Consider the following 20,510-nt stretch of genomic DNA (forward strand, 5'->3'; position numbering starts at 1 on the left):
CACAATACTACAAACTAAATAATAATTCTGCGCATGCATTGTACTGTATTTTTATTTTTTGGCTTTTTAAGTCTCTTACATTGTGTTTTTCAGTGTTTTTATGGGTGATGGTCACTCGTTGGCCTGATAGGTGTATTATGTCCAAATTCGGTGTCAATACATCCAGCAGTTTTTGAATTATGTTAATCCCACAAACGAAGATTACATTTTTATTTATATAGATTTTGGAAGCCCATGGTATCTATAGAACACTCCTCCAATATCATATTTCAAATGAGTTGATTGGCTTCCTGTCAGATTGCTTCATTAACCAGTCTCAACAACCATACACAGAAATCAGATATATGAAAGCATAGATTAATCTGACTTTGGTACTAATGATGTCTCTTTATATTTCAGAATCCTATCTAGCTCTATCATAGTTTCCCTTCTAAGTCCCAGTCTTTTTAATAAAGACTAAGCCAAAGTATAGAAAATCTTTTATCTATTTTGATATCCTGATAATCAACTTTAAAGATATGTAAATCATCTATAGTCATTATTTTTATTTTCTTAATGTTTAGCTATAATCCCATTTTTGGAATTTCTTTCTTTCTTGAATAGTCATTTCCTCTCTTTGCTATTTTCTGCTAGTAATATGACAAGCTAAACACCTGTTAAAATTTTGAACAAATCATGAGATGACATGACTTATTAAAAAAGGCAATAGGAAAAGACCACCTTACAGATGGATTGACTCAATAAAGGTAGCTTGCAGAGTCAGAATAGGACTGTTGATGACCAGGGCTCATGATGTCTTGCATTCATTTGTTGTTATGCATCTTCTAGTTGACTCTGATCTACAATGACCCAATCATAGGGTCTTCTCAGCAAGTTTTATTAAGAGAAGATTTTCCATTGCCCTTCTCTTAGGCTGAGCAAGTGTACTTTCCCAAAATCAGTTCATGGCTGAGCAGGGATCTGAGTTCTAGACTCCAAGTCCAACATTCAACATTCACAATGCTAATTCCCTCAACTTTCATTTATGGGTTTGCCGTAAATTGAAATGGACTTGACAGCAAGTAACAACCACTTTTGTTCTGTATTCCACCTGGCAAATTTGAGGTAATACAACATATGACAAATGCTGAAACAATGACACAAATAAAAGGGCAAATTAACACAAGTTAGTTACACAGGAAGCTCATCAATCCTAATGTGTTCCACCAGTCTCAACAGAGGCAGCCCTAGGTAATTTTCAACGGTAAGCAAACAGTATTTTGCCCCCCCCCCAACCAATCACTGATATATATTTTCTGTTCGTCATGGGAGTTCTGTGTGCCATATTTGGTTCAATTCCATCATTGGGATTGTTCAGAATGCTCTTTGATTGTAGGTGAACTATACATCCCAGTAACTACAACTCGCATATGTCGGGTGAGTGCCGCGAGTGACCTTACCAATCAGAGCTTTGTAGACTTCCAGGGGAAAATAAGGTGTTCAGGTTTCAGTGATGGCTGGCTGAAGTGCTGTGGGACTGGATTCCCTCAGCAAAGGAGCTGTAAGGCTGTAAAATCCTCAGCAAAAGAGCTGTGCTGAGACTGCATCTCTCTGGCCAAGCTATGGGGCCTTTTCTCCCCGGCCAAGCTGTAGAAGACTAAGCATTCTACAGGAGCTCCTGGTTTTATGTCTTGTATGAAAGGCTTCTCTGTGTGGACTGACCAAAATGGCTTCTATTCCCTCCAAAACCCAAAAAGAGGGTGGGACCGGGGAATCTAACAATAATTGACAGGTCATAGATCCAATAAATGCAAACTAAGGAAAGCCATCTAACTGCAAAGGCATAGAACTTTAAAATACAATCAGTAATCAACAAATAGCAAGATAAGCTGGAGTTCCTGGTGCAGCTGTCCCAGAACACTTTTATTAAAGTTCAGTGTAGCTTTGCCAGTAGCCAGGACAGCCCTGCCAATGTTGGGGGGTATCCTTTTGGCAATGGTAGTAAATGGATGGCGAGGGCTAGAAAGAAGCAGCTTTGATGAACTTTAGGCACCCAGCTGAAGTCTCCCTTCTAATAACAAGATCAATTAGCTATAAAGTTTAACACAATGTCCTTGAAATGAATATTGATGCATCATTTAAACCTGGATCCTACCGAACAGTCTTTTTGTTATGAAAAAAGCAAAAAAAACCCCAAAAAAACAACAACAAAAAACAGCTTGGCTCTGGTCCCAGTTTTTTAAACCAAGCTTTTCAAAACAGATTAAGTAAAAACATTAAAGATGGCTTTTCTTACTAAGCGAGGATTAACCTTGCTAAGGTTTATTTTTCTTTATTAAACAAACTGTTACTTGAGAAAAGCCGCCTCCTTCACTGAGAATCCTACAAAAGGAGTGTTCTATTTTTGGCAAAAGTCACACCCCTCATTATCATCTATCCAGTACCTTACAATTTACATTTCAGTAAAAAATGCAGTCAGCAGGGATCCATTCCTTAGGAGCCTTGGGCTTCAAACTGGAAACCATCCTACTAGATAACCAGCTGCCAATCTTTTCTGGAATATCTGAAATGCAATCGTCTTCAAAGGCTCTAATCTGCATGTGAAACAAGCTTTTCTCCTTTACGTTGTTTTTGTTGTTCTTTGCCTTCAAGTCATTTCCAACTTATGGTGACTCTATCATAGGGTTTTCCTGGCAAGATTTGTTCACAGGAGGATTGTCTTTGCCTCCTTCAAAGATGCTAACATTAGACTTTCAGTCCTTCACACAATTACTTCCAGTAGCATTATACACAGTTAAAGTATTATGTACTCATGTCAGAATACTGAAATAAACAAGTCGCTTAAGAGTACAGTTGGCCTTCCACAGTTGCCAGTTTGACTTTTGCAGTTTTGACTATTCAGAGATTTGATTAAAATGTTCCTGCTAGAAATATTTCAGTCCTCCAGGTTGAGTGTATTGTCAACATCTAAGAGGAATCTAGAATTAAACATTCTCTATTCTCCTGTTTTCTTTATGTATAATATATGTTATAATAGAATCATAGAGTTGGAAGAGACCTTGTGGGACATCCAGTCCAACCCCCTGACAAGAAGCAGAAAAATCACAAAGTACCCCAAACAGATGGTCATCCAGCCTCTGTTTAAAACCCTCCAAAGAAGGAGCCTCCACCACACTCTGGGTCAGAGAGTTCCACTGCTGGAGAGCTCCCACAGCTAGGAAGTTCTTCCTAATGTTCAGGTGAAATCTCCTTTCCTGTAGTTCGAAGCTGTTGTTCCGTGTCCTAGTATCCAGGGTAGCAGAAAACAAGTTTGCCCCCTCCTCCCTATGACTTCCCCTCATAATACATAACAGTAAATATTTATGACTCAGTTCTTGTGGGTTTTTTCGGGCTATATGGCCATGTTCTAGAGGCATTTCTCCTGACGTTTCGCCTGCATCTATGGCAAGCATCCTCAGAGGTCTGCTGGAGCTGGGAAAAAAGGGGGTTTATATATCTGTGGACTGACCAGGGTGAGACAAAAGGCTTTTGTAAGTTGGGCTAGGTGTGAATCTTTTCAACTGACCACCTTGATTAGCATACAATGGGCTGACTGTGCCTGGAGCAAACTCTTAATGAAAGGTGCTTAGAAGTCCCTGCCTGTTTTTCTCTCTGCTGTTTTAATTTTAGAATTTTTTTAATACTGGTAGCCAGATTTTGTTCATTTTCATGGTTTCTTCCTTTCTGTTGAAATTGTCCACATGTTTGTGGATTTCAATGGCTTCTCTGTGTAGTCTGACATGGTGGTTGTGAGAGTGGTCCAGCATTTTTGTGTTCTCAAATAAAATGCTGTGTCCAGGTTGGTTCATCAGGTGCTCTGCTATGGCTGATTTCTCTGGTTGGAGTAGTCTGCAGTGCCTTTCATGTTCCTGGATTCTTGTTTGGGCGCTGCGTTTGGTGGTCCCTATGTAGACTTGTCCACAGCTGCATGGTATACGGTAGACTCCTGCAGAGGTGAGAGGATCCCTCTTGTCCTTTGCTGAACGTAGCATTTGTTGGATTTTCTTGGTGGGTTTGTAGATTGTTTGTATGTTGTGTTTCCTCATCAGCTTTCCTATGCGATCAGTGGTTCCCTTGATGTATGGCAGGAACACTTTTCCTCTGGGTGGATCTTCATCTTTACTCTTGTGGCTTTACAAGAGTAAAGATGAAGATCCACCCAGAGGAAAAGTGTTCCTGCCATACATCAAGGGAACCACTGATCGCATAGGAAAGCTGATGAGGAAACACAACATACAAACAATCTACAAACCCACCAAGAAAATCCAACAAATGCTACGTTCAGCAATGGACAAGAGGGATCCTCTCACCTCTGCAGGAGTCTACCGTATACCATGCAGCTGTGGACAAGTCTACATAGGGACCACCAAACGCAGCTCCCAAACAAGAATCCAGGAACATGAAAGGCACTGCAGACTACTCCAACCAGAGAAATCAGCCATAGCAGAGCACCTGATGAACCAACCTGGACACAGCATTTTATTTGAGAACACAAAAATGCTGGACCACTCTCACAACCACCATGTCAGACTACACAGAGAAGCCATTGAAATCCACAAACATGTGGACAATTTCAACAGAAAGGAAGAAACCATGAAAATGAACAAAATCTGGCTACCAGTATTAAAAAATTCTAAAATTAAAACAGCAGAGAGAAAAACAGGCAGGGACTTCTAAGCACCTTTCATTAAGAGTTTGCTCCAGGCACAGTCAGCCCATTGTATGCTAATCAAGGTGGTCAGTTGAAAAGATTCACACCTAGCCCAACTTACAAAAGCCTTTTGTCTCACCCTGGTCAGTCCACAGATATATAAACCCCCTTTTTTCCCAGCTCCAGCAGACCTCTGAGGATGCTTGCCATAGATGCAGGCGAAACGTCAGGAGAAATGCCTCTAGAACATGGCCATATAGCCCGAAAAAACCCACAAGAACTGAGTGATTCCGGCCATGAAAGCCTTCGACAATACAAATATTTATGAATTTCCAACAAAGTGGCCATGTAAATCTATTGCAGCAAAAACAATAATAAAGACTAACATCTGATGAAATGGGCTGCTATCTATGAAAGCTGATGCCACATAAAATCTATTAGTCCTAAATTCAATTTATTTTATGTATTTACTTTATTTATATCCTGCCTTTCTCTACCCGAGGGGGACTCAAGGCGGCTTACAATCGCACCTCCATAGTGCCTTAAAACATACCACATCAGTTAAAACATAAGTTAAACATTAAAACATAATAAGCATAATAAAAATACATTTCAATGAATCACATAATCCAGAGTTGTGGTCTAAAGGCCAATCCGTAGTCAAATTTCACATATTCCATACTAACATTCCTGCACTGCTCTATTTTTCAAGTGCCTGCTCCCAGAACCAGGTTTTGGCTCTCTTTCTAAACACTAAGAGGGAGGGGGTTGCCCTGATATCATTAGAGAGGGAGTTCCGCAACCAAGGGATCACCACTGAGAAGGCCCTGTCTCCCATCCCCGCCAATCTCGCTTGCGAAGAAGGTGGGACCGAGAGCAGGGCCTCCCCAGATGATCTTAATTTCTAAATTCAAGTGTTAGTCCCAACAGAATTATTTATTTATTTATTTATTTGAAACATTTATATTCCACTTTTCTGACCCTGAAGAGAGCGAGGACTCAGAGTGGAGCACAACATGTATACGGCAAACATTCAATGCCGGAACATAAAATAAACTATAACCATACATGAAAGCTAAAACCAATTATCGGCATGTTAAAATCAACTGTTCGAAACCATCTGAAATCATCCATATTGAATCTGGTCAGCAAGGTAAAGTTTCCTATTGTTGTCTATTGTCCCAAAGGCTTGGACCCACAGCCACCTTTTTACCATCTTTCTGAGGAACAGGAGGAAGGGGGCTGATCTAATCTCGATAGGGAGGGGGTTCCAAAGCCAAGGGGCAATCACTGAGAAAGCCCTCTCTCTCATCACTGCCTATCACACCTGTGACCGTGGTGGGACTGAGAGCAGGACCTCCCCGAAATATCTTAATCTCCGTTGTGATTCATAGAGAGAGATGCATTTGGACAGGTAGAATCAACCAGCTGACATCCCCAGTGATGAATGCAGTAGGCTTATGGGTAATAATAATTGGATTCAGAAATGAGTCTTGATAATGCTACAAAACTTTTAATTTATTTATTATTTATTTACAGTATTTATATTCTGCTCTTCTCACCCCACAGGGGACTCAGGACAGATTACAATGTACATATACATGGCAAACATTCAATACCATAAACACACAACATATATAGACAGACACACAGAGACTATTTAACATTCCGGCTTTTTCATGAGGGTATTCTGGCAACCAGGGGAGCTGTCTCTTCACCATCCATTTGTGACACTGATGTACTTCCTCATTCTTTGCATGCTTGCTGGAGATTTTTATGGCGTTGAAAATTAGTCTCCCTGCATAAGTGGTACCTAAATTTCCTACTTGACAGATGCAACTGTCTTTCAGGCTGCAAAGGTCAACAGCAAGCTACACGAATTGGTCGGAAGCTCACTCCGACCCAGGCTGGCTTCGAACTCATGATCTTTTGGTCAGTAGTGATCTTAATGCAGCTGACTTCCAGCCAGCTGCACCACAGTCCCAGTGCTAATTATTTTTACATTTAAGAATGTAAAAATAATCAATAACATTTTATCAATTTCATAGGTAACCAGAGAGAGAGAAAATACTAAGCAGCAATGCCTCTTTGCATGCCCTTCACAAAAGGCACTTGAGAGAATTCATACACACTCACGGAACCATTTCTTTGCTGGTATCCACAAAGGAAAACCACTGCGGGTCAATATATTTAGCTAACGTTCTTGCTTTAACAGTCATTGCAGTTTACCTTGTCTTCAAATATCACTAAAACAGGTGGGATTTGCTCTGGATTTGAAACATGCCCTAAAAAGTAAGGGATCACTTGTAACAGCACTCCTGTACAAACACAATTGGAAGTCTGTCCCATTAGGTTCAGTGGGGGTTTATGATAAGTGTATTTAGGATTACAGAGATTACAGACCGGGGTTTCTTTAGTTGAAATTAAAGACTTCATTTTAATTAACTCCTTAGAATGAAGCACCAAAGGATGCTCCAGACACACAACTTCTTAGTGATACCAATCAAAAGGCATGATATAGCTCAACCTCAACAGATCATGAGGTAGTTTACTGCCTAATCCCTCTGCCTCATTTGTGGAAATATACAGGGGGCTCAGCTCATTGGCCAATTCTCCAGTGTTTTTCCACATTTTCTTTTTTCTCAACAGAAAGATAAGGGTAAAATAACAAATCATTGGTAGGGCTGGAGTCAGTAGAGTGATTCCATGGTGTGCTTCTACTGGATAAGATAGAGGACCTGGTAAATGCTAGAAAGGCAGGGAAGAAGTTAGAATCATACTACTATAATTGTGTAGTGTGAAAAGCCCCACATGAGGGTTTTTTAAATGCCATCATTGCTGGAGCATGTAAAAATCAGTTGGTGAGTGTGTTGACTGGAAAATGCAAAGCACAAAGCTGATTGGTTGGGCTATGCCTGAGAAGCTAGCTGAGCCTGGGAGTTTTGGCAACAGTTACATTTTTAGGTTTTCTGTGCAGGAGCTTAACAAGACAGTTTGTATTTTTGCTTCTGAGATGCTAGAAGATCTTCCACATGGATACCAAAGGACCATTTGAACTCTCTCAAAGGACATTGTGTGAGTTCATGCAACTGCTCATATAACTGTATATATGTTGCTCTGCATAACAAAGAGTAAACACCTTTTTCTTTACTGATCATCTGCGTGGCATATCTTTTCTCTAGCAAAACAATGTGTGGATTGGTAAAGACGTGAACTACCTGTAATTTTCATTCCGCCACAATCATGACTCCTTCAACAAATCTTATGGGAATTTCAGCACTGATTACCTCTAATTCTTCCATGTTATATGTATTCCTTCTGTTTTCTTAATATGGAAGCCACCCCACCCCCCACTCCCGGATGAGAAAATGGCAAAACTCGTTGTTGTTGTTGTTGTTGTTTTATTATTATTATTATATATTTATTTATACCCCGCTTGATCTCCCCAAAGGGGACTCAAAGCCGCTGTCACCAAGTACCTTCCAATGTGGGAGCTGTGGGAGTTGAAGGGCCAAAGTTTGTGCATGGCTGTTCTAATGGCTAGCGTGAGGTTCTTCTACCTGAAAACATCTTCTGTGGTTGGCAAAACAGATAGACAAAGTAGTCAGGGGAACATCTAAGGGAAAGGAAGATGTTGTGGTCTGGACACCTCTTAAAATTCCATAATTTTACCATCAAGGTCTCACCTAAAAGTCCCTCTGATAGTGGTTCTGAACAGAATTACCTTACTATGCTCTCTGCTCCCCAAGGACATTTTCCTTCAGCCCTCAAATTCCCAGTATTGCCATAACTGAAAGCTTAAGTTGGACATCTATATATAAATGTGTGCTGTATTACTGTCATTGTTTATTGCTTTTTTGTTTATGAGCTTTATTTTAATTGTTTTTATTGTTGTTGTTATTGCTTGTATTGATGTATTGTGGGCTCGGCCTCATGTAAGCCACACCAAGTCCCTTGGGGAGATGGCAGTGGGGTACAAATAAAGATTATTATTATTATTATTATTATTATTATTATTATAAAAGTGAGAGTATGTCTGTTGTGTCTATTTGTACTACAAAGGCTATTGCTAGGTGAAGTGACCCACTGTAACATCACTGGACTGGCTGTTGATCGGTGAGGGAAATAGCCCTCTATGATACCACTGGATTGGCTGTTGCTGAGCAGAAAGGATTGGTTGTTGCTAAGTGAAGTAGCCCTCTGTGTACCATTGGATTGCTATTACTTTGGGGGGGGATTGGCTGTTGCTAGGTGCAGTGGCCCTCTGCAATACCACTGGATTGGCTGTTGCTGAGTGAAGGATTGGCTGTTGCTAGGTAAAGTAGTCATCTGTAACATCACTGGATTTGGCTATTGCTGGGTGAAGGATTGGCTGTTGTTAGGTGAAGAGGTCCTATGCAATACCACTGGATTGGCTGTTGCTGGGTGAAGAATTGGCTGTTGCTATGTGAAGTTGCCCTCTGCAACATCACTGGATTTGGCTGTTGCTGGGCAAAGGATTGGCTGGTGCTAGGTGAAGTGGCCCTCTGCAACATAATTGTATTGGTTGTTGCTGGGGACAAAGATTGACTGTTGCTAGGTGAAGTGGCCCTCTGTGATGTCCCTGGAAAAAAAGTGTTGTCTATGAAGAGAAGGGAGGAAGGAAGGAAGACATTGTGATGTAGGCTTTCTCTGAGATAGAGAAGGGAGAAAGATGAGAGGAAAGAAAGAATGAGAAAAAGAGGGGAAAGAAACATAAAGGAGGCAAGAAAGGAAAAGAAAGGGGGAAAAGTGTGATGGCAGGGAAAGAGAAAGAGGGAAGAAAGTGGGGAGGGGCACCCAAAAAAAAGGGCCCAAAGTATATGCAGGGATCACAGGCTCGGCCAGTGTTGACAGGTTAGGACATGTGAACCATTTCTAACGTTTCAGTGCAATACTAGAAATCTGAGGATGGAAGGAAAGTTTCATTTGTATGGCAGACTGCTTATGGCAGTGATTCTAAACCTGGGGGTTGGGTCTCCTGGGGGGTCATGAGGGTATAGGAGCCCCCGGTGACACAGTGGGTTAAACCCCTGTGCCGGCAGGACTGAAGACCGACAGGTTGCAGGTTCGAATCCAGGGAGAGGCAGATGAGCTCCCTCTATCAGCTCCAGCTCCTCATGCGGGGACATGAAAGAAGCCCCCCACAAGGATGATAAAAACATCAAATCATCCAGGTGTCCCCTGGGCAACGTCCTTGCAGACGGCCAATTCTCTCACACCTGAAGCGACTTGCTCCTGACAGGACAAAAAAATGAGGGTATTTCAGAGGAGTCATCAAAGACCATCAGGAAACATATATTTCTGATGGTCTTAGGAAACCCTTTGGCAGAGAAGGCTGATGATCTCTCCGCCTGCCCTTCTCCTCCTTTTTGCTCTCTGGATGTAAGTGAACTCCAAAACTCAAGGTCAATGCACACCAAACCCTTCCCATGACCAATTTTCTGTTGCTCATGGGAGTTCTGTGTGCCAATTCCCATCGCTGGTGGAGTTCAGAATGTTCTTTGATTGTAGATGAACTATAAATCCCAGGAACTACAACTCCCAAATGACAAAATCATTTGGTTGCTCTTCTTGCCCTGTCGCCATTCCTGTTGTTTTGCTCCTTCGGAGTCACCCAGCCCCACTCCGCTGCTCCCGCCCTCTTCTGTAATTCCTTCTTGCCATTCCTTATCTCTCCCAAAGGAATGCGCCCTCTCCCTCCCTCTCTCTCTCAAGCCGGTTCCTCTTGAGTTTCTCTGGGGGTGGCTTCTCCCTGCACCGCAAGAGGAAAACAAGCGCCACCCTCACAGTCCAGAGAGGCGAAGTCCTCCTTTTCAGAGACAGGCAAGAAGGCTGCTTCGGGCTGAGGATGCTAGTACGGGGGTCTTTTCGGAAGGCCAGTATGCGCCGCGATTGGTCCAGAGGCCGATGGTGACGTCACGAGTGGGCGTGGCTCCGTGGGAGGAAAGCCAGCCCGGGCTGAGTGAGAGAAGCAAAGACAGAGAGCTTGGAGTTTCCTTCAGGGAAGGAGGCAGAGGAAGCAAGAAGCAGTGCAGAAGTTTGGGATCCTCCTCGCTGTCTTTCTCCTATACGGAAAAATAAAGGGAAAAGAAATAAGAATAGTGGGAAAAATTAAAAAGATGGATAAATATAAAGGTAAGGAAAGATTATTTGACTTTCTCTGGGGTTTGGGAAAGGGCAGCCTGGATCTCAAGTTCTCCTCTTGGGTTTCTCCCTGGAGCCAATGATTTGAGAAGGGCATCTACACTGCAGACTGAATACACACCTTAACACCCAGGGCTCAATGCTATGCAATCCTAGGAGTTTGGGGAGGCACCAACACTCTTGGGCACAGTAAAACTACGGCTCCTATGATTCCACAGCTTTGAGCCAGGGCAATTAAAGTGGTGTCAAACTGCATTAAATCTGCAGCGGAGATTAAAAGATGGGCTCAAAGCCAAGCTTAAAAACCGTGGCATAGACACTTAGAACTGGGAAGCCCTGGCCATTTAGCGCTCTAACTGGAAGTCAGCTGTGACCAGCAGTGCTGCAGAATTTGAACAGGCATGAATGAAGGGCGAAAGGGAGCCAAACCCAACCAGGACTGCTTGTTTCTAAAGCTATTGTCCTCCCAACTCTGTTATATGCCTGCAAAACGTGGACTGTCTGCAGACGTCACACTCGACTCCTGGAATGATTCCATCAGCCTTGCCTCTGCAAAACCCTGCAAATCTCTTGGGAAGACAGGTGGACAAATGTCAGTGTGCTGGAAGAAGACTACTAGCATTGAGACGCTTCTATGCCATCCATTCCACTGGACTGGCCACATTGTCTGAATGCCTGATCACCGTCCCCCAAAGCAGTTACTATACTCCTAACTCAAGAACAGAAAACGGAATGCTGGTGGACAGGAAAAAAGATTTAAAGATGGGCTTAAAGCTAACCTTAAAAACTGTGGCATAGACACAGAGAACTGGGAAGCCCTGGCCCTTGAGCGCTCCAGCTGGACGTCAGCTGTGACCAGCAGTGCTGCAGAATGTGATGAGGCATGAATGGAGGGTGAAAGGGAGAAACATGCCGAGAGGAAGGTGCGTCAAGCCAACCCCAACCGGGACCGCCTTCCACCTGGAAACTGAAGCCCTGAACATGCAGGTCAAGAATAGGGCTCCACAGTCACCTATGTACCCACCGCCAGGAAACCACACTTGGAGGACAATCTTACTTGGACACCAAGGCATCACCTAAATAAGTAAATCTGCAGTGTAGATGCACCCTGGGGATATGATTCCATGCCTCCCTGTAAATGTCTTTCTGTGTCTGTTCAGAGTTGCTTAGGATGTCTGGTTTATGAGTTGGGTGGATGCAGAGGCATTTTCTGGGAAAGATTGCCGGGAAGCACCATGTTCAGGTGGGAAAAGGCTGGAGTGAATGAGCAGATTGAAAGGAAAAGAGGGAGCAATGTCTTTTCTTTCCCTTCTCGGTTTGTCTTCAGAAGGGTTGGGATTACAGTTTGACTGTCCCTTATCCAAAAGGCTTGGCACCGGAAATATTTTGGACTTCAGATTTTGAAATACACCTATTTGCATATCCATACATAATGAGATATCTTGGGGGGGGGGGGGGGAGAACAAAGTGTAAACACGAAATTCATTTATGTTTCTTACATACCTCATGTATGTAGCCTGAATGATGAGATGTCTTTGTGGGGGGCACACTGAAGTGTAAACTCAACATTCATTTATGTTTCCTACACACCTTATGAAGGTCATTTTATACAATATTTTGTGCATGAAATAAACTTTGTATACATGGCCATGTTCCAGAAGCATTCTCTCCTAACATTTCACCCACATCTATGGCAGGCATTCTCAGAGGTTATGAAGTGTGTTGGCAACTAGGCAAGTAGGGTTTATGTATCCATGGAATATCCAGGGTGGGAGAAAGAACTCTTGTCTGTTGGAGGCAAGTGTGAATGCTGCAGTTGATCACCTTGATTAGCACTGAATAGCCTTGCAGGCTGCTTGCCTGGGGGAATCCTTTGTTGGGAGGTGAGTAGCTGGCCCTGATTGTTTCCTGTCTGGAATTCCCATGTTTTTTGAGGGTTGTTCTTTATTTAATGTCCTGATTTTAGAGATTTTTTAAATACTTGTATCCAGATTTGGTTCATTTTCATGGTTTCCTCCTTTCTGTTGAAATTGTCCACATGCTTGTGGATTTCAATGGCTTCTTTTTGTAGTCTGACATGGTCGTTGTTAGAGTGGTCCAGCATTTCTGTGCTCTCAAATAATATTCTGTGTCCAGGTTGATTTATCAAGTGCTCTGCTATGGCTGACTTCTCTGGTTGAATTAGTCTGCTGTGCCTTTCATGTTCCTTGATTCATGTTTGGGTGCTGCCAATCCCAACAAAGGATTCTCCCAAGCAGGAAGCAACCAAGCCTTGAAGCTGCAAGGTTATTCAATGCTAATCAAGGTGATCAATTGCAGCATCCACACTTGCCTCAAACAGACAAGAGTTCTTTTTCCCACCTTGGACATTCCACAAATATATAAACGTCACTTGCCTAGTTTCCAACAAACCTCACAACCTCTCCATAGATGCGGGTGAAACATCAGGAGAGAATGCTTCTGGAACATGGCCATACAGCCTGGAAAACACACAGCAACTCAATGATTCCAGCCATGAAAGCGTTTGACAACACATTTTGTATACTTTGAACCATTAGGAAGGAAATGTGTCATTGTCTCGGCTTACTATGTGGAAAAATGTTTGGATTTTATAGTCTTTTGGAATTCTGGTTGAGGGAATACCTAACCTATATTACTATAGATCTACCTTTTTGATCTGAAGATTGGGAGAGTTGGTGATGATGAGGATAATCTTGGAGAAAGCAACAGAAATGGAAATGGTGTTGAAATTATGGTTGTGGCTATGCAGTTGAATCAGATAACTGACAGATCGAAAAGTACATCTGTTGGGTTTGAGAAGGTGAACACTAGGCTTCCAAAGCGGCAGCCAGATTGCTGGCACAACAAGCACCTTGCTACACGCCCACTCTTTCTCCCTCTCTTTCTTTCCTCCTGCCATGGATATTTATTTCAAGGAGTTCTCCCAGGCTCCCTTCCCCTGAGGGATTGGCTGACACTCCAAAAGAAAAGCACAGTAAGGATGCTTCCTTTCACTCTTGTCTATGCGTCAAGCAATCTCAAACATTTGCCGACTCCTTGGTTTAGGCTTTCATCTCTCTAGTCAGCAAAGATAAGGCTGAGGAGTCATTGTAAGGATTGTAAGGAATTGTAAGGAGTGGCGGATAGCATGATGGGGCGGACAGTTCCATGTGCTTCTACTGCATGTTTAATATTTAGGGGTTCTTACGGAAGTAGTTTTTAGTACTTTTGTGTTATGTACTTAGTTTCTGAAGAGCCTAAATACCTTGGAAGGCACCATATCTAGGTTAAGCTGGGATCAAGCTTGGTTAGGACATGGAAGGAGGGCCACCAAGGAATATCCTGAGGCCAGAAGCTGTATGTCAGATGATGGGAATGTCAAACAGCTCACTAATAAAAGCCATGACATTCACAAGGTTGCCATATGTTGATAGGCACACACTTAATTTCTCATGCAAGCATCTCATGAATTATCCCCCAAAGCATTTCCTTGTAACTTGATAATATGGTATAGAGGCAGGCCTGGTTTACATGCTCATCTGGTGGGACTGAAATTCTGACCTCTACTCATTCATCCACCAAATGCATTGGTTGGTCCCAACTACAGTAAATCCAATGTAACATTTACATAAGTCTTGACTGTCCAAATTCTTATTGATTCCCCGCCCCGCCCCCCATCTTTTCCTTCCGTTTTGTCGATTAAACAAGACCATTTCCTAAACCAATCTTGTCTTGACTGAATATTCTAATATTTATTTTTCTTTTCATGGATGAAATCATTAATTAAATATTCAGAGAGATACGACCATCAGGCTTTCAGGTCCCACCTTGTTTTATCTTTCCAACCTCTTGCGACTGTGGCATGTATAGTGGTTATCATAAATTTTAATATATAAAAGATAAGTACAGGCCTTCCAGACAATTAAATCAATGTATTATTCAAGTAACCCAGATGGGGGTGGGAGGGAGGTGGGAAGAGGGTGGTAAGGGTGGGTAGGTGGGGTGGGGGTGGGGTTTAAAGGGGTAATTAATTAAGATATACGGTAAAGGGAGTCACAATTGGAACCTGTATCCTAGCCATAAAGATTGTAAACAGTTCTTATGTTATCTCTTAGATGGCTAAGGTTCGTATTGTATTGTTTAGTTATCTGTATGAAGAAATTAATAAATATTTTTTTAAAAAAATTCTTATTGATTGAATTGGGACTAATAATTGGATTCAGCCCACAGAGTCTCATTCTGCATTGCTATACATTCCAGATTATCAAAGCAAACAATCCACATTGTCTGCTTTGAACTGAATTTTTAAGTCCACACTGCCATATAATCCAGTTCAAATCAGATAATATGGATTTTATATGGCAGTGTAGATAGGGCCTGAGGTGGTGGTGGTGTTGTTGATGTTGTTGTTGCTGTTGTCATGTGCCTTCTAGTCATTTTTGAATTACAGCAAACCTAAGGTTTGTTGGTTTGTTTGTTTGTTTGTTTTGCATGATCTGCTCATAGAGGGTTTGCCATTGTTGTGTTCTGAGGCTGAGAGAGTGTGACTTGCAGAAGATCACTCAGTGCATTTCCAAGCCTGAGGTGGTATTTGTACCCTGATCTCCAGAGACATAGCCCAGTGCTCAAACCACTACATCACGCTGGGTCATAGGCCCACTGAGTTACTGAAGTTCAATTTTGTGAGAGTTGGTCACTCCATGCCAGTGGACTTAAAGGGATTTATTTGAGATACTTAACCTATTTTTGGAACCAGGTTCAACATAGTTCTTTAAAGTTGAGATTGAAACTTAATGTCGATTCACTGGCTCAATGAGATGGAAGCCACCACCAGCCTAATCTACGTTGCAGGGATACTGAGATGATAACAATGTAGTAAGACTGCATTGCAGGCAATATGCAGCTCTTGGAGTTGAGTAATAAAGAAATTTAAATGTTTAATGAAATATATGTCTATTCACGTTACCTGCTCAGACCATGCTTTTCAGTTAGCAACACTACCTGAGAATTCAACTTTATGCATGTATCATTTTAATATAAAAGCAAATTCTTTGCAAACTCGCTGTTGCTGATTGTCACTTTTGATTCCTCCTCTCTGAGGAGTTATTTAAATATGTATATTGAATATATACTTGTGTGAAATTATCAGACAGTTATGAAATCTGGGTTTTGGAGAAATTATAGGATACATGGCACTGTACATGTCTACTCAGAAACAGGCCCCTTGCAGATTGTAGCCTAGGGCTCTCTCATCACCCGACTGCACACCTTTTTATCTTGAGGTCAAAGGCAGCAATTTAACATATAGTAAGCCTGCTTATTATGTACACTTTCAGTTATAAACAAAGAGCTTTGAATACTAAGGAATTGCATTGGAGGACCTTATGTTGTCTAGAGAAGTGTTATCTCTAGGCCTACAGTTTGATTCTATGGTCAACTTCTGCCCGACTAACTTCCAGTGAAAGTTAATGATAGAATCATGGATTGAACAGCACCAGAACAGTGGGTTTTAGACAAAGATGTGTTCTGTTTCTTGTTAACATCACTTTGGAGGAGTAGCATTTAGCGATTTCCTTGACATGCAAGGCAGTGAATACACGTTGGGTTGTCCAAAGTTTTCATGGCTGGAATCACTGGGTTTCTGTGAGTTTTGAGTGGGAGAAAGTCCCATCCTGGACATTCCACAGATATATAACCTCACTTGCCTAGTTTCCAACAGACCCCTCAACCTCTGAGGATGCCTGCCATAGATGTAGGTGAAACATCAGGAGAGAATGCTTCTGGAACATGGCCATACAGCCCGGAAAACTCACAGCAACCCAATACATGTTGGGTTCGGGGCTAAACGTTAAAAGAGCCATTCAGGATGGTGAGTCTTGTTTGTGCGACTAGAATTCAGCACCTTGGATAGCTCCTTTCAAGTTGAGACTAAAACCCAGAGTTTAGTCTACATCTTCCTACACATTGGGATACTGCCAATGCACAGTCAGGATATATGCAGAGAGCTACAAATATCTGAGTAGTTCAAGAAGAACAATTGTGGTAAATCTTGCTAGCCTAAGGAGCTGTCTGCTGCTTTGAAATACCCGAATCTAAAGAGCAGCAAGTGTTTGCAGCTAAAAAGAAAAAAAAAAGAAGTGAGATGGAAATGAAAAATCTCAAATGCTGCAAACTAGGATTCATGCACATAAAGCCGTAAGCGTGGCGCTGGCATTCTTCTTTGAAGTCAAGAATTTGCTTTCATCATTTGGGAAAGCGATGTTTTCTGCAGAGCCTGACTAAATCAGACAGTGCCTCTTCTCCCCTTTAGTGCAGATACTGTGGGAACAGAGAGCTGCATTCTTCTCATGTGTGACAACTTGTGTCTGAGGAAAGGGCAGGAGCCGTGGCAAGAGCAGCTGGAAGGGCAGCTTGCCAATTGGAGCAAGCAGGGGCAGAGGAACCAGGAGGAAGCAGGGGGCGGGGAGGTGGGACATCCCACTCATTTGACAACTTTATAGAAGTGTTCCATCTTTGCAGTTGATTGTCCTCCTTGGGGGTTGAGGACCACAAAATGATCATAGGGTAGGTTTTCTCACTAGCTTAGGGCCCTTCCACACAGCTGAATAAAACTCCACATTTTCTTCTTTGAACTGGAATACATGGCAGTATGGACTCAGATAACACAGTTCAAAGCAGATAATGTGGGATTTTCTGCCTTGATATTCCTGGGAACCCTTCCACACAGCCATATAACCCAGAATATCAAGGCAGGAAATCCCACAATATCTGCTTTGAACTGGAATATATGGCAGTGTGGACTCAGTTAACCCAGTTCAAAACAGATTTTGTGGGATTTTCTGCCTTGATATTCTAGGTTATATGGCTGTGTGGAAGGGTCCAGAGAAAATATGCTTTTCCTTTGGCATCTTTATCAGTGTAGAAAAATTATTTTTTAAAAAACCTTTGTTTGACCTTTTTGGTGAAGTGTACAGAAGAGAACATCTGAGGCATACATGATATGGAGAATGGTCTCATGTTTGGTCAGAGTGTTGGACTGGGATTCAGGAAAACCAGGGGCCCTTCCACAGAGCCCTATATCCCAGAATATCAAGGCAGAAATCCCCACAATATTTGCTTTGAAGTGGGTTATCTGAGTCCATACTCAGATAATGTGGGATTTTCTGCCTTGTTATTCTGGGATATAGGGCTGTGTGGAAGGCCCCAGGGTTCAAACTCATTGGGTGATCTTAGGCTCCATCTACACTGTCATATAAAATCCAGATGTTCTCTTTTGAATTGGAGCTTTTGACAGTGTAGACTCATATGATCCAGTTCAAAGCAGAGAATGTGAATTATCTGCTTTGATAATATGGATTACAGTATATGGCAGTTTAGAAGGGGCCTTAGTGAAGTCTCACTCTCTGAGCCTTGGAAGAAGGCAATAGCAACTCTCCTCCAATCAAATCCTGCCAAGAAAATGGCATAATATGTTCACCGTAGGGTGCCTTAAGACAAACATTACACAAGGGTTTCTTGCCAAGATTTTTTCAGAAGGGGTTTGCAAGTGTGTTCCTTTGAGGCCAAGGTCCCTTCTACACTGCCATATAATCCAGATTATCAAAGCAAATAATCCCACATTATCTGCTTTGAAGTGGATTGTATGGATCTACACTGCCATATAATCAAGTTCAAAGCAGATAATCTGGATTCTATATGGCAGTGTAGAAGGGGCCTGAGAGAATTTGACTCACCCAAGTACATTTAGTGGGTTTCATGGCTGAGTTGCTATTTGAACCCTGGTCTCCAGAGTTGTAGTCCAACACACAAAGCACTATACCAGGTTTGGTTCCTGTTTAGCAATATAGATACATACAAAGACTAATTGTTAGTATATGTTCAAGCCGTACCTTTCTGCTGTGGACCCAGTGAGGAGGTAATGTGACTCTGGTTAGGAATCTGTCTTGCTGTTTTGTTCTTTAGTAATTTTAATGAGAATGTTTCTGAATCTTAGAGAGGCATTTTTATGCTTGTGTTTTAATCTGTTATTATTCCTTCTGCTCCATTGGTAGTGGGCATGCTGTGAATTCAAATAAATGAGTGTATAATTACCAACTGTTTCGAGACTGATGTAATGTTTAGTTTGTCCAGGAGGGCTTTAGAGATGATTCCCATGGTATCATTTGAATACTTCAGGCAAATTTCTCAGGCTGGACAGTCAGAGAGATCCTGAAACTGGTCAAATGCTTTAAATTTTGCAGTGTACGTTTTCTAGAGGCTGCGGGAAAATGCATGCAACATCGTTCAAAAAGGTTTACTGCTTGTTCAGTATGTTACTGTGTCACCACCAGCCCGTGGGCATTCTATGCATGTTGCAACCTGATATCATTAGCTCTAGTTTCTGGTAGCTAGAAACAGGAATACCAGCTGAGTGGAAGAGTCTTGTGCAATGGGGAGCTGCTTTTGGGGTGTGTAATGGGGTATTTCCAACAATGTGTCACTGCAGTGTGAGGTCTGATAAATAGTGTAGCATCTTCCTTAGTTTTGGAACTGTAAAGAGTTGACAGAGGACCAAGATGTCAAATAATAACATCCTGCAGCATTTTAACTCACCTCTGGCTTGTCAGCATAATTTCCCAAGGTTTCTCACACCAATTTTGTGCACTTGAAATATATTTTTACAGAAAGAGAGCAGTGTGAGTCTTTCAATATTATGTTGGGAACATGAATCTGGGAGCTGTAAAGAACCCAAAATCATTTAGTCTAGCCTAGTGGTTCTCAACCTTCCTAATGCCACAACCCCTTAATACAGTTCCTCATGTTGTGGTGACCCCCAACCATAAAATTATTTTTGTTGCTATTTCATAACTGTAATTTTGCTACTGTTATGAATTATATGTAAATATCCAATATGCAGGATGTATTTTCATTCACTGGACCAAATTTGGCACAAATACCTGATACGCCCAAATTTGAATACTGGTGCCATTTGGGGGGGGGGGGGTTGATTTTGTCATTTCGGAGTTTATAGTTCGCCTACAATCAAAGAGCACTCTAAACTCCACCAGCAATGGAACTGAACCAAACTTAGCACACAGAAGTCCCACAATCAACAGAAAATATTGGAAGGGTTTGGTAGGCATTGATTTGGAGTTTTGGAGTTGTAGTTCACCTGCTTCCAGAGAGCATTGTGAACTCAAACAGTGATGGATCGGAACCAAACTTGGCAATAATACTCAACATGCCCAAATGTGAACATTGGTGGATTTGGGGGGGAATAGATCTTGAGATTTGGGAGTTGTAGTTGCTGGGTTTTATAGTTCATCTAAAATGAAAGAGAATTCTGAACCCCATCAACAGGCATGTAGCCGGGGGGGGGGGGGGGGCTTGAGGGGCTTCAGCCCCCCCCCCCCCCCGAAATTCTCATGGTGGTTCGTGAAAAGACCTTACTGGTGCATTATTTAAACTGTTATGTTTATTCATATCGTGATCTGATCACCATACTCAATATATCCCATATGCATGGGGGTATTTGGGTAACAATACAAAAGGTTTGCTAGGCTAGACCCTCTTTCACTCAGACTCAGCCCCCCCCCCTGAAACTCAGCCCCCCTGAACCCCCCCCTTGAAAAAAATTACCCCCCCCCCCCAAACGAAATCCTGGCTACAGGCCTGCCCATCAATGATAGAATTGAGC

At 42.2% G+C, this 20,510-nt stretch overlaps 1 protein-coding gene across 2 annotated transcripts in view; it reads left to right on the forward strand.

Moving 5' to 3' along the window:
- Positions 1–10,443: 10,443 nt before the first annotated feature.
- AFAP1L2 (actin filament associated protein 1 like 2) overlaps positions 10,444–20,510 on the forward strand; it is a 112,795-nt gene continuing 102,728 nt past the window's right edge. The window contains exon 1 of one of the 2 annotated variants that reach the window (XM_060768461.2): positions 10,444–10,825. In XM_060768461.2, the coding sequence (XP_060624444.2) occupies positions 10,810–10,825 (16 nt within the window). In that variant the 5' untranslated portion in view covers positions 10,444–10,809. The remainder of the gene's footprint in view (positions 10,826–20,510) is intronic. The other variant, XM_060768462.2, reaches the window with a different exon arrangement.

The sequence above is a fragment of the Anolis sagrei genome, chromosome 3 (genome assembly GCF_037176765.1).
Source record: "Anolis sagrei isolate rAnoSag1 chromosome 3, rAnoSag1.mat, whole genome shotgun sequence".
Taxonomy (NCBI): Eukaryota; Metazoa; Chordata; class Lepidosauria; order Squamata; family Dactyloidae; genus Anolis; species Anolis sagrei.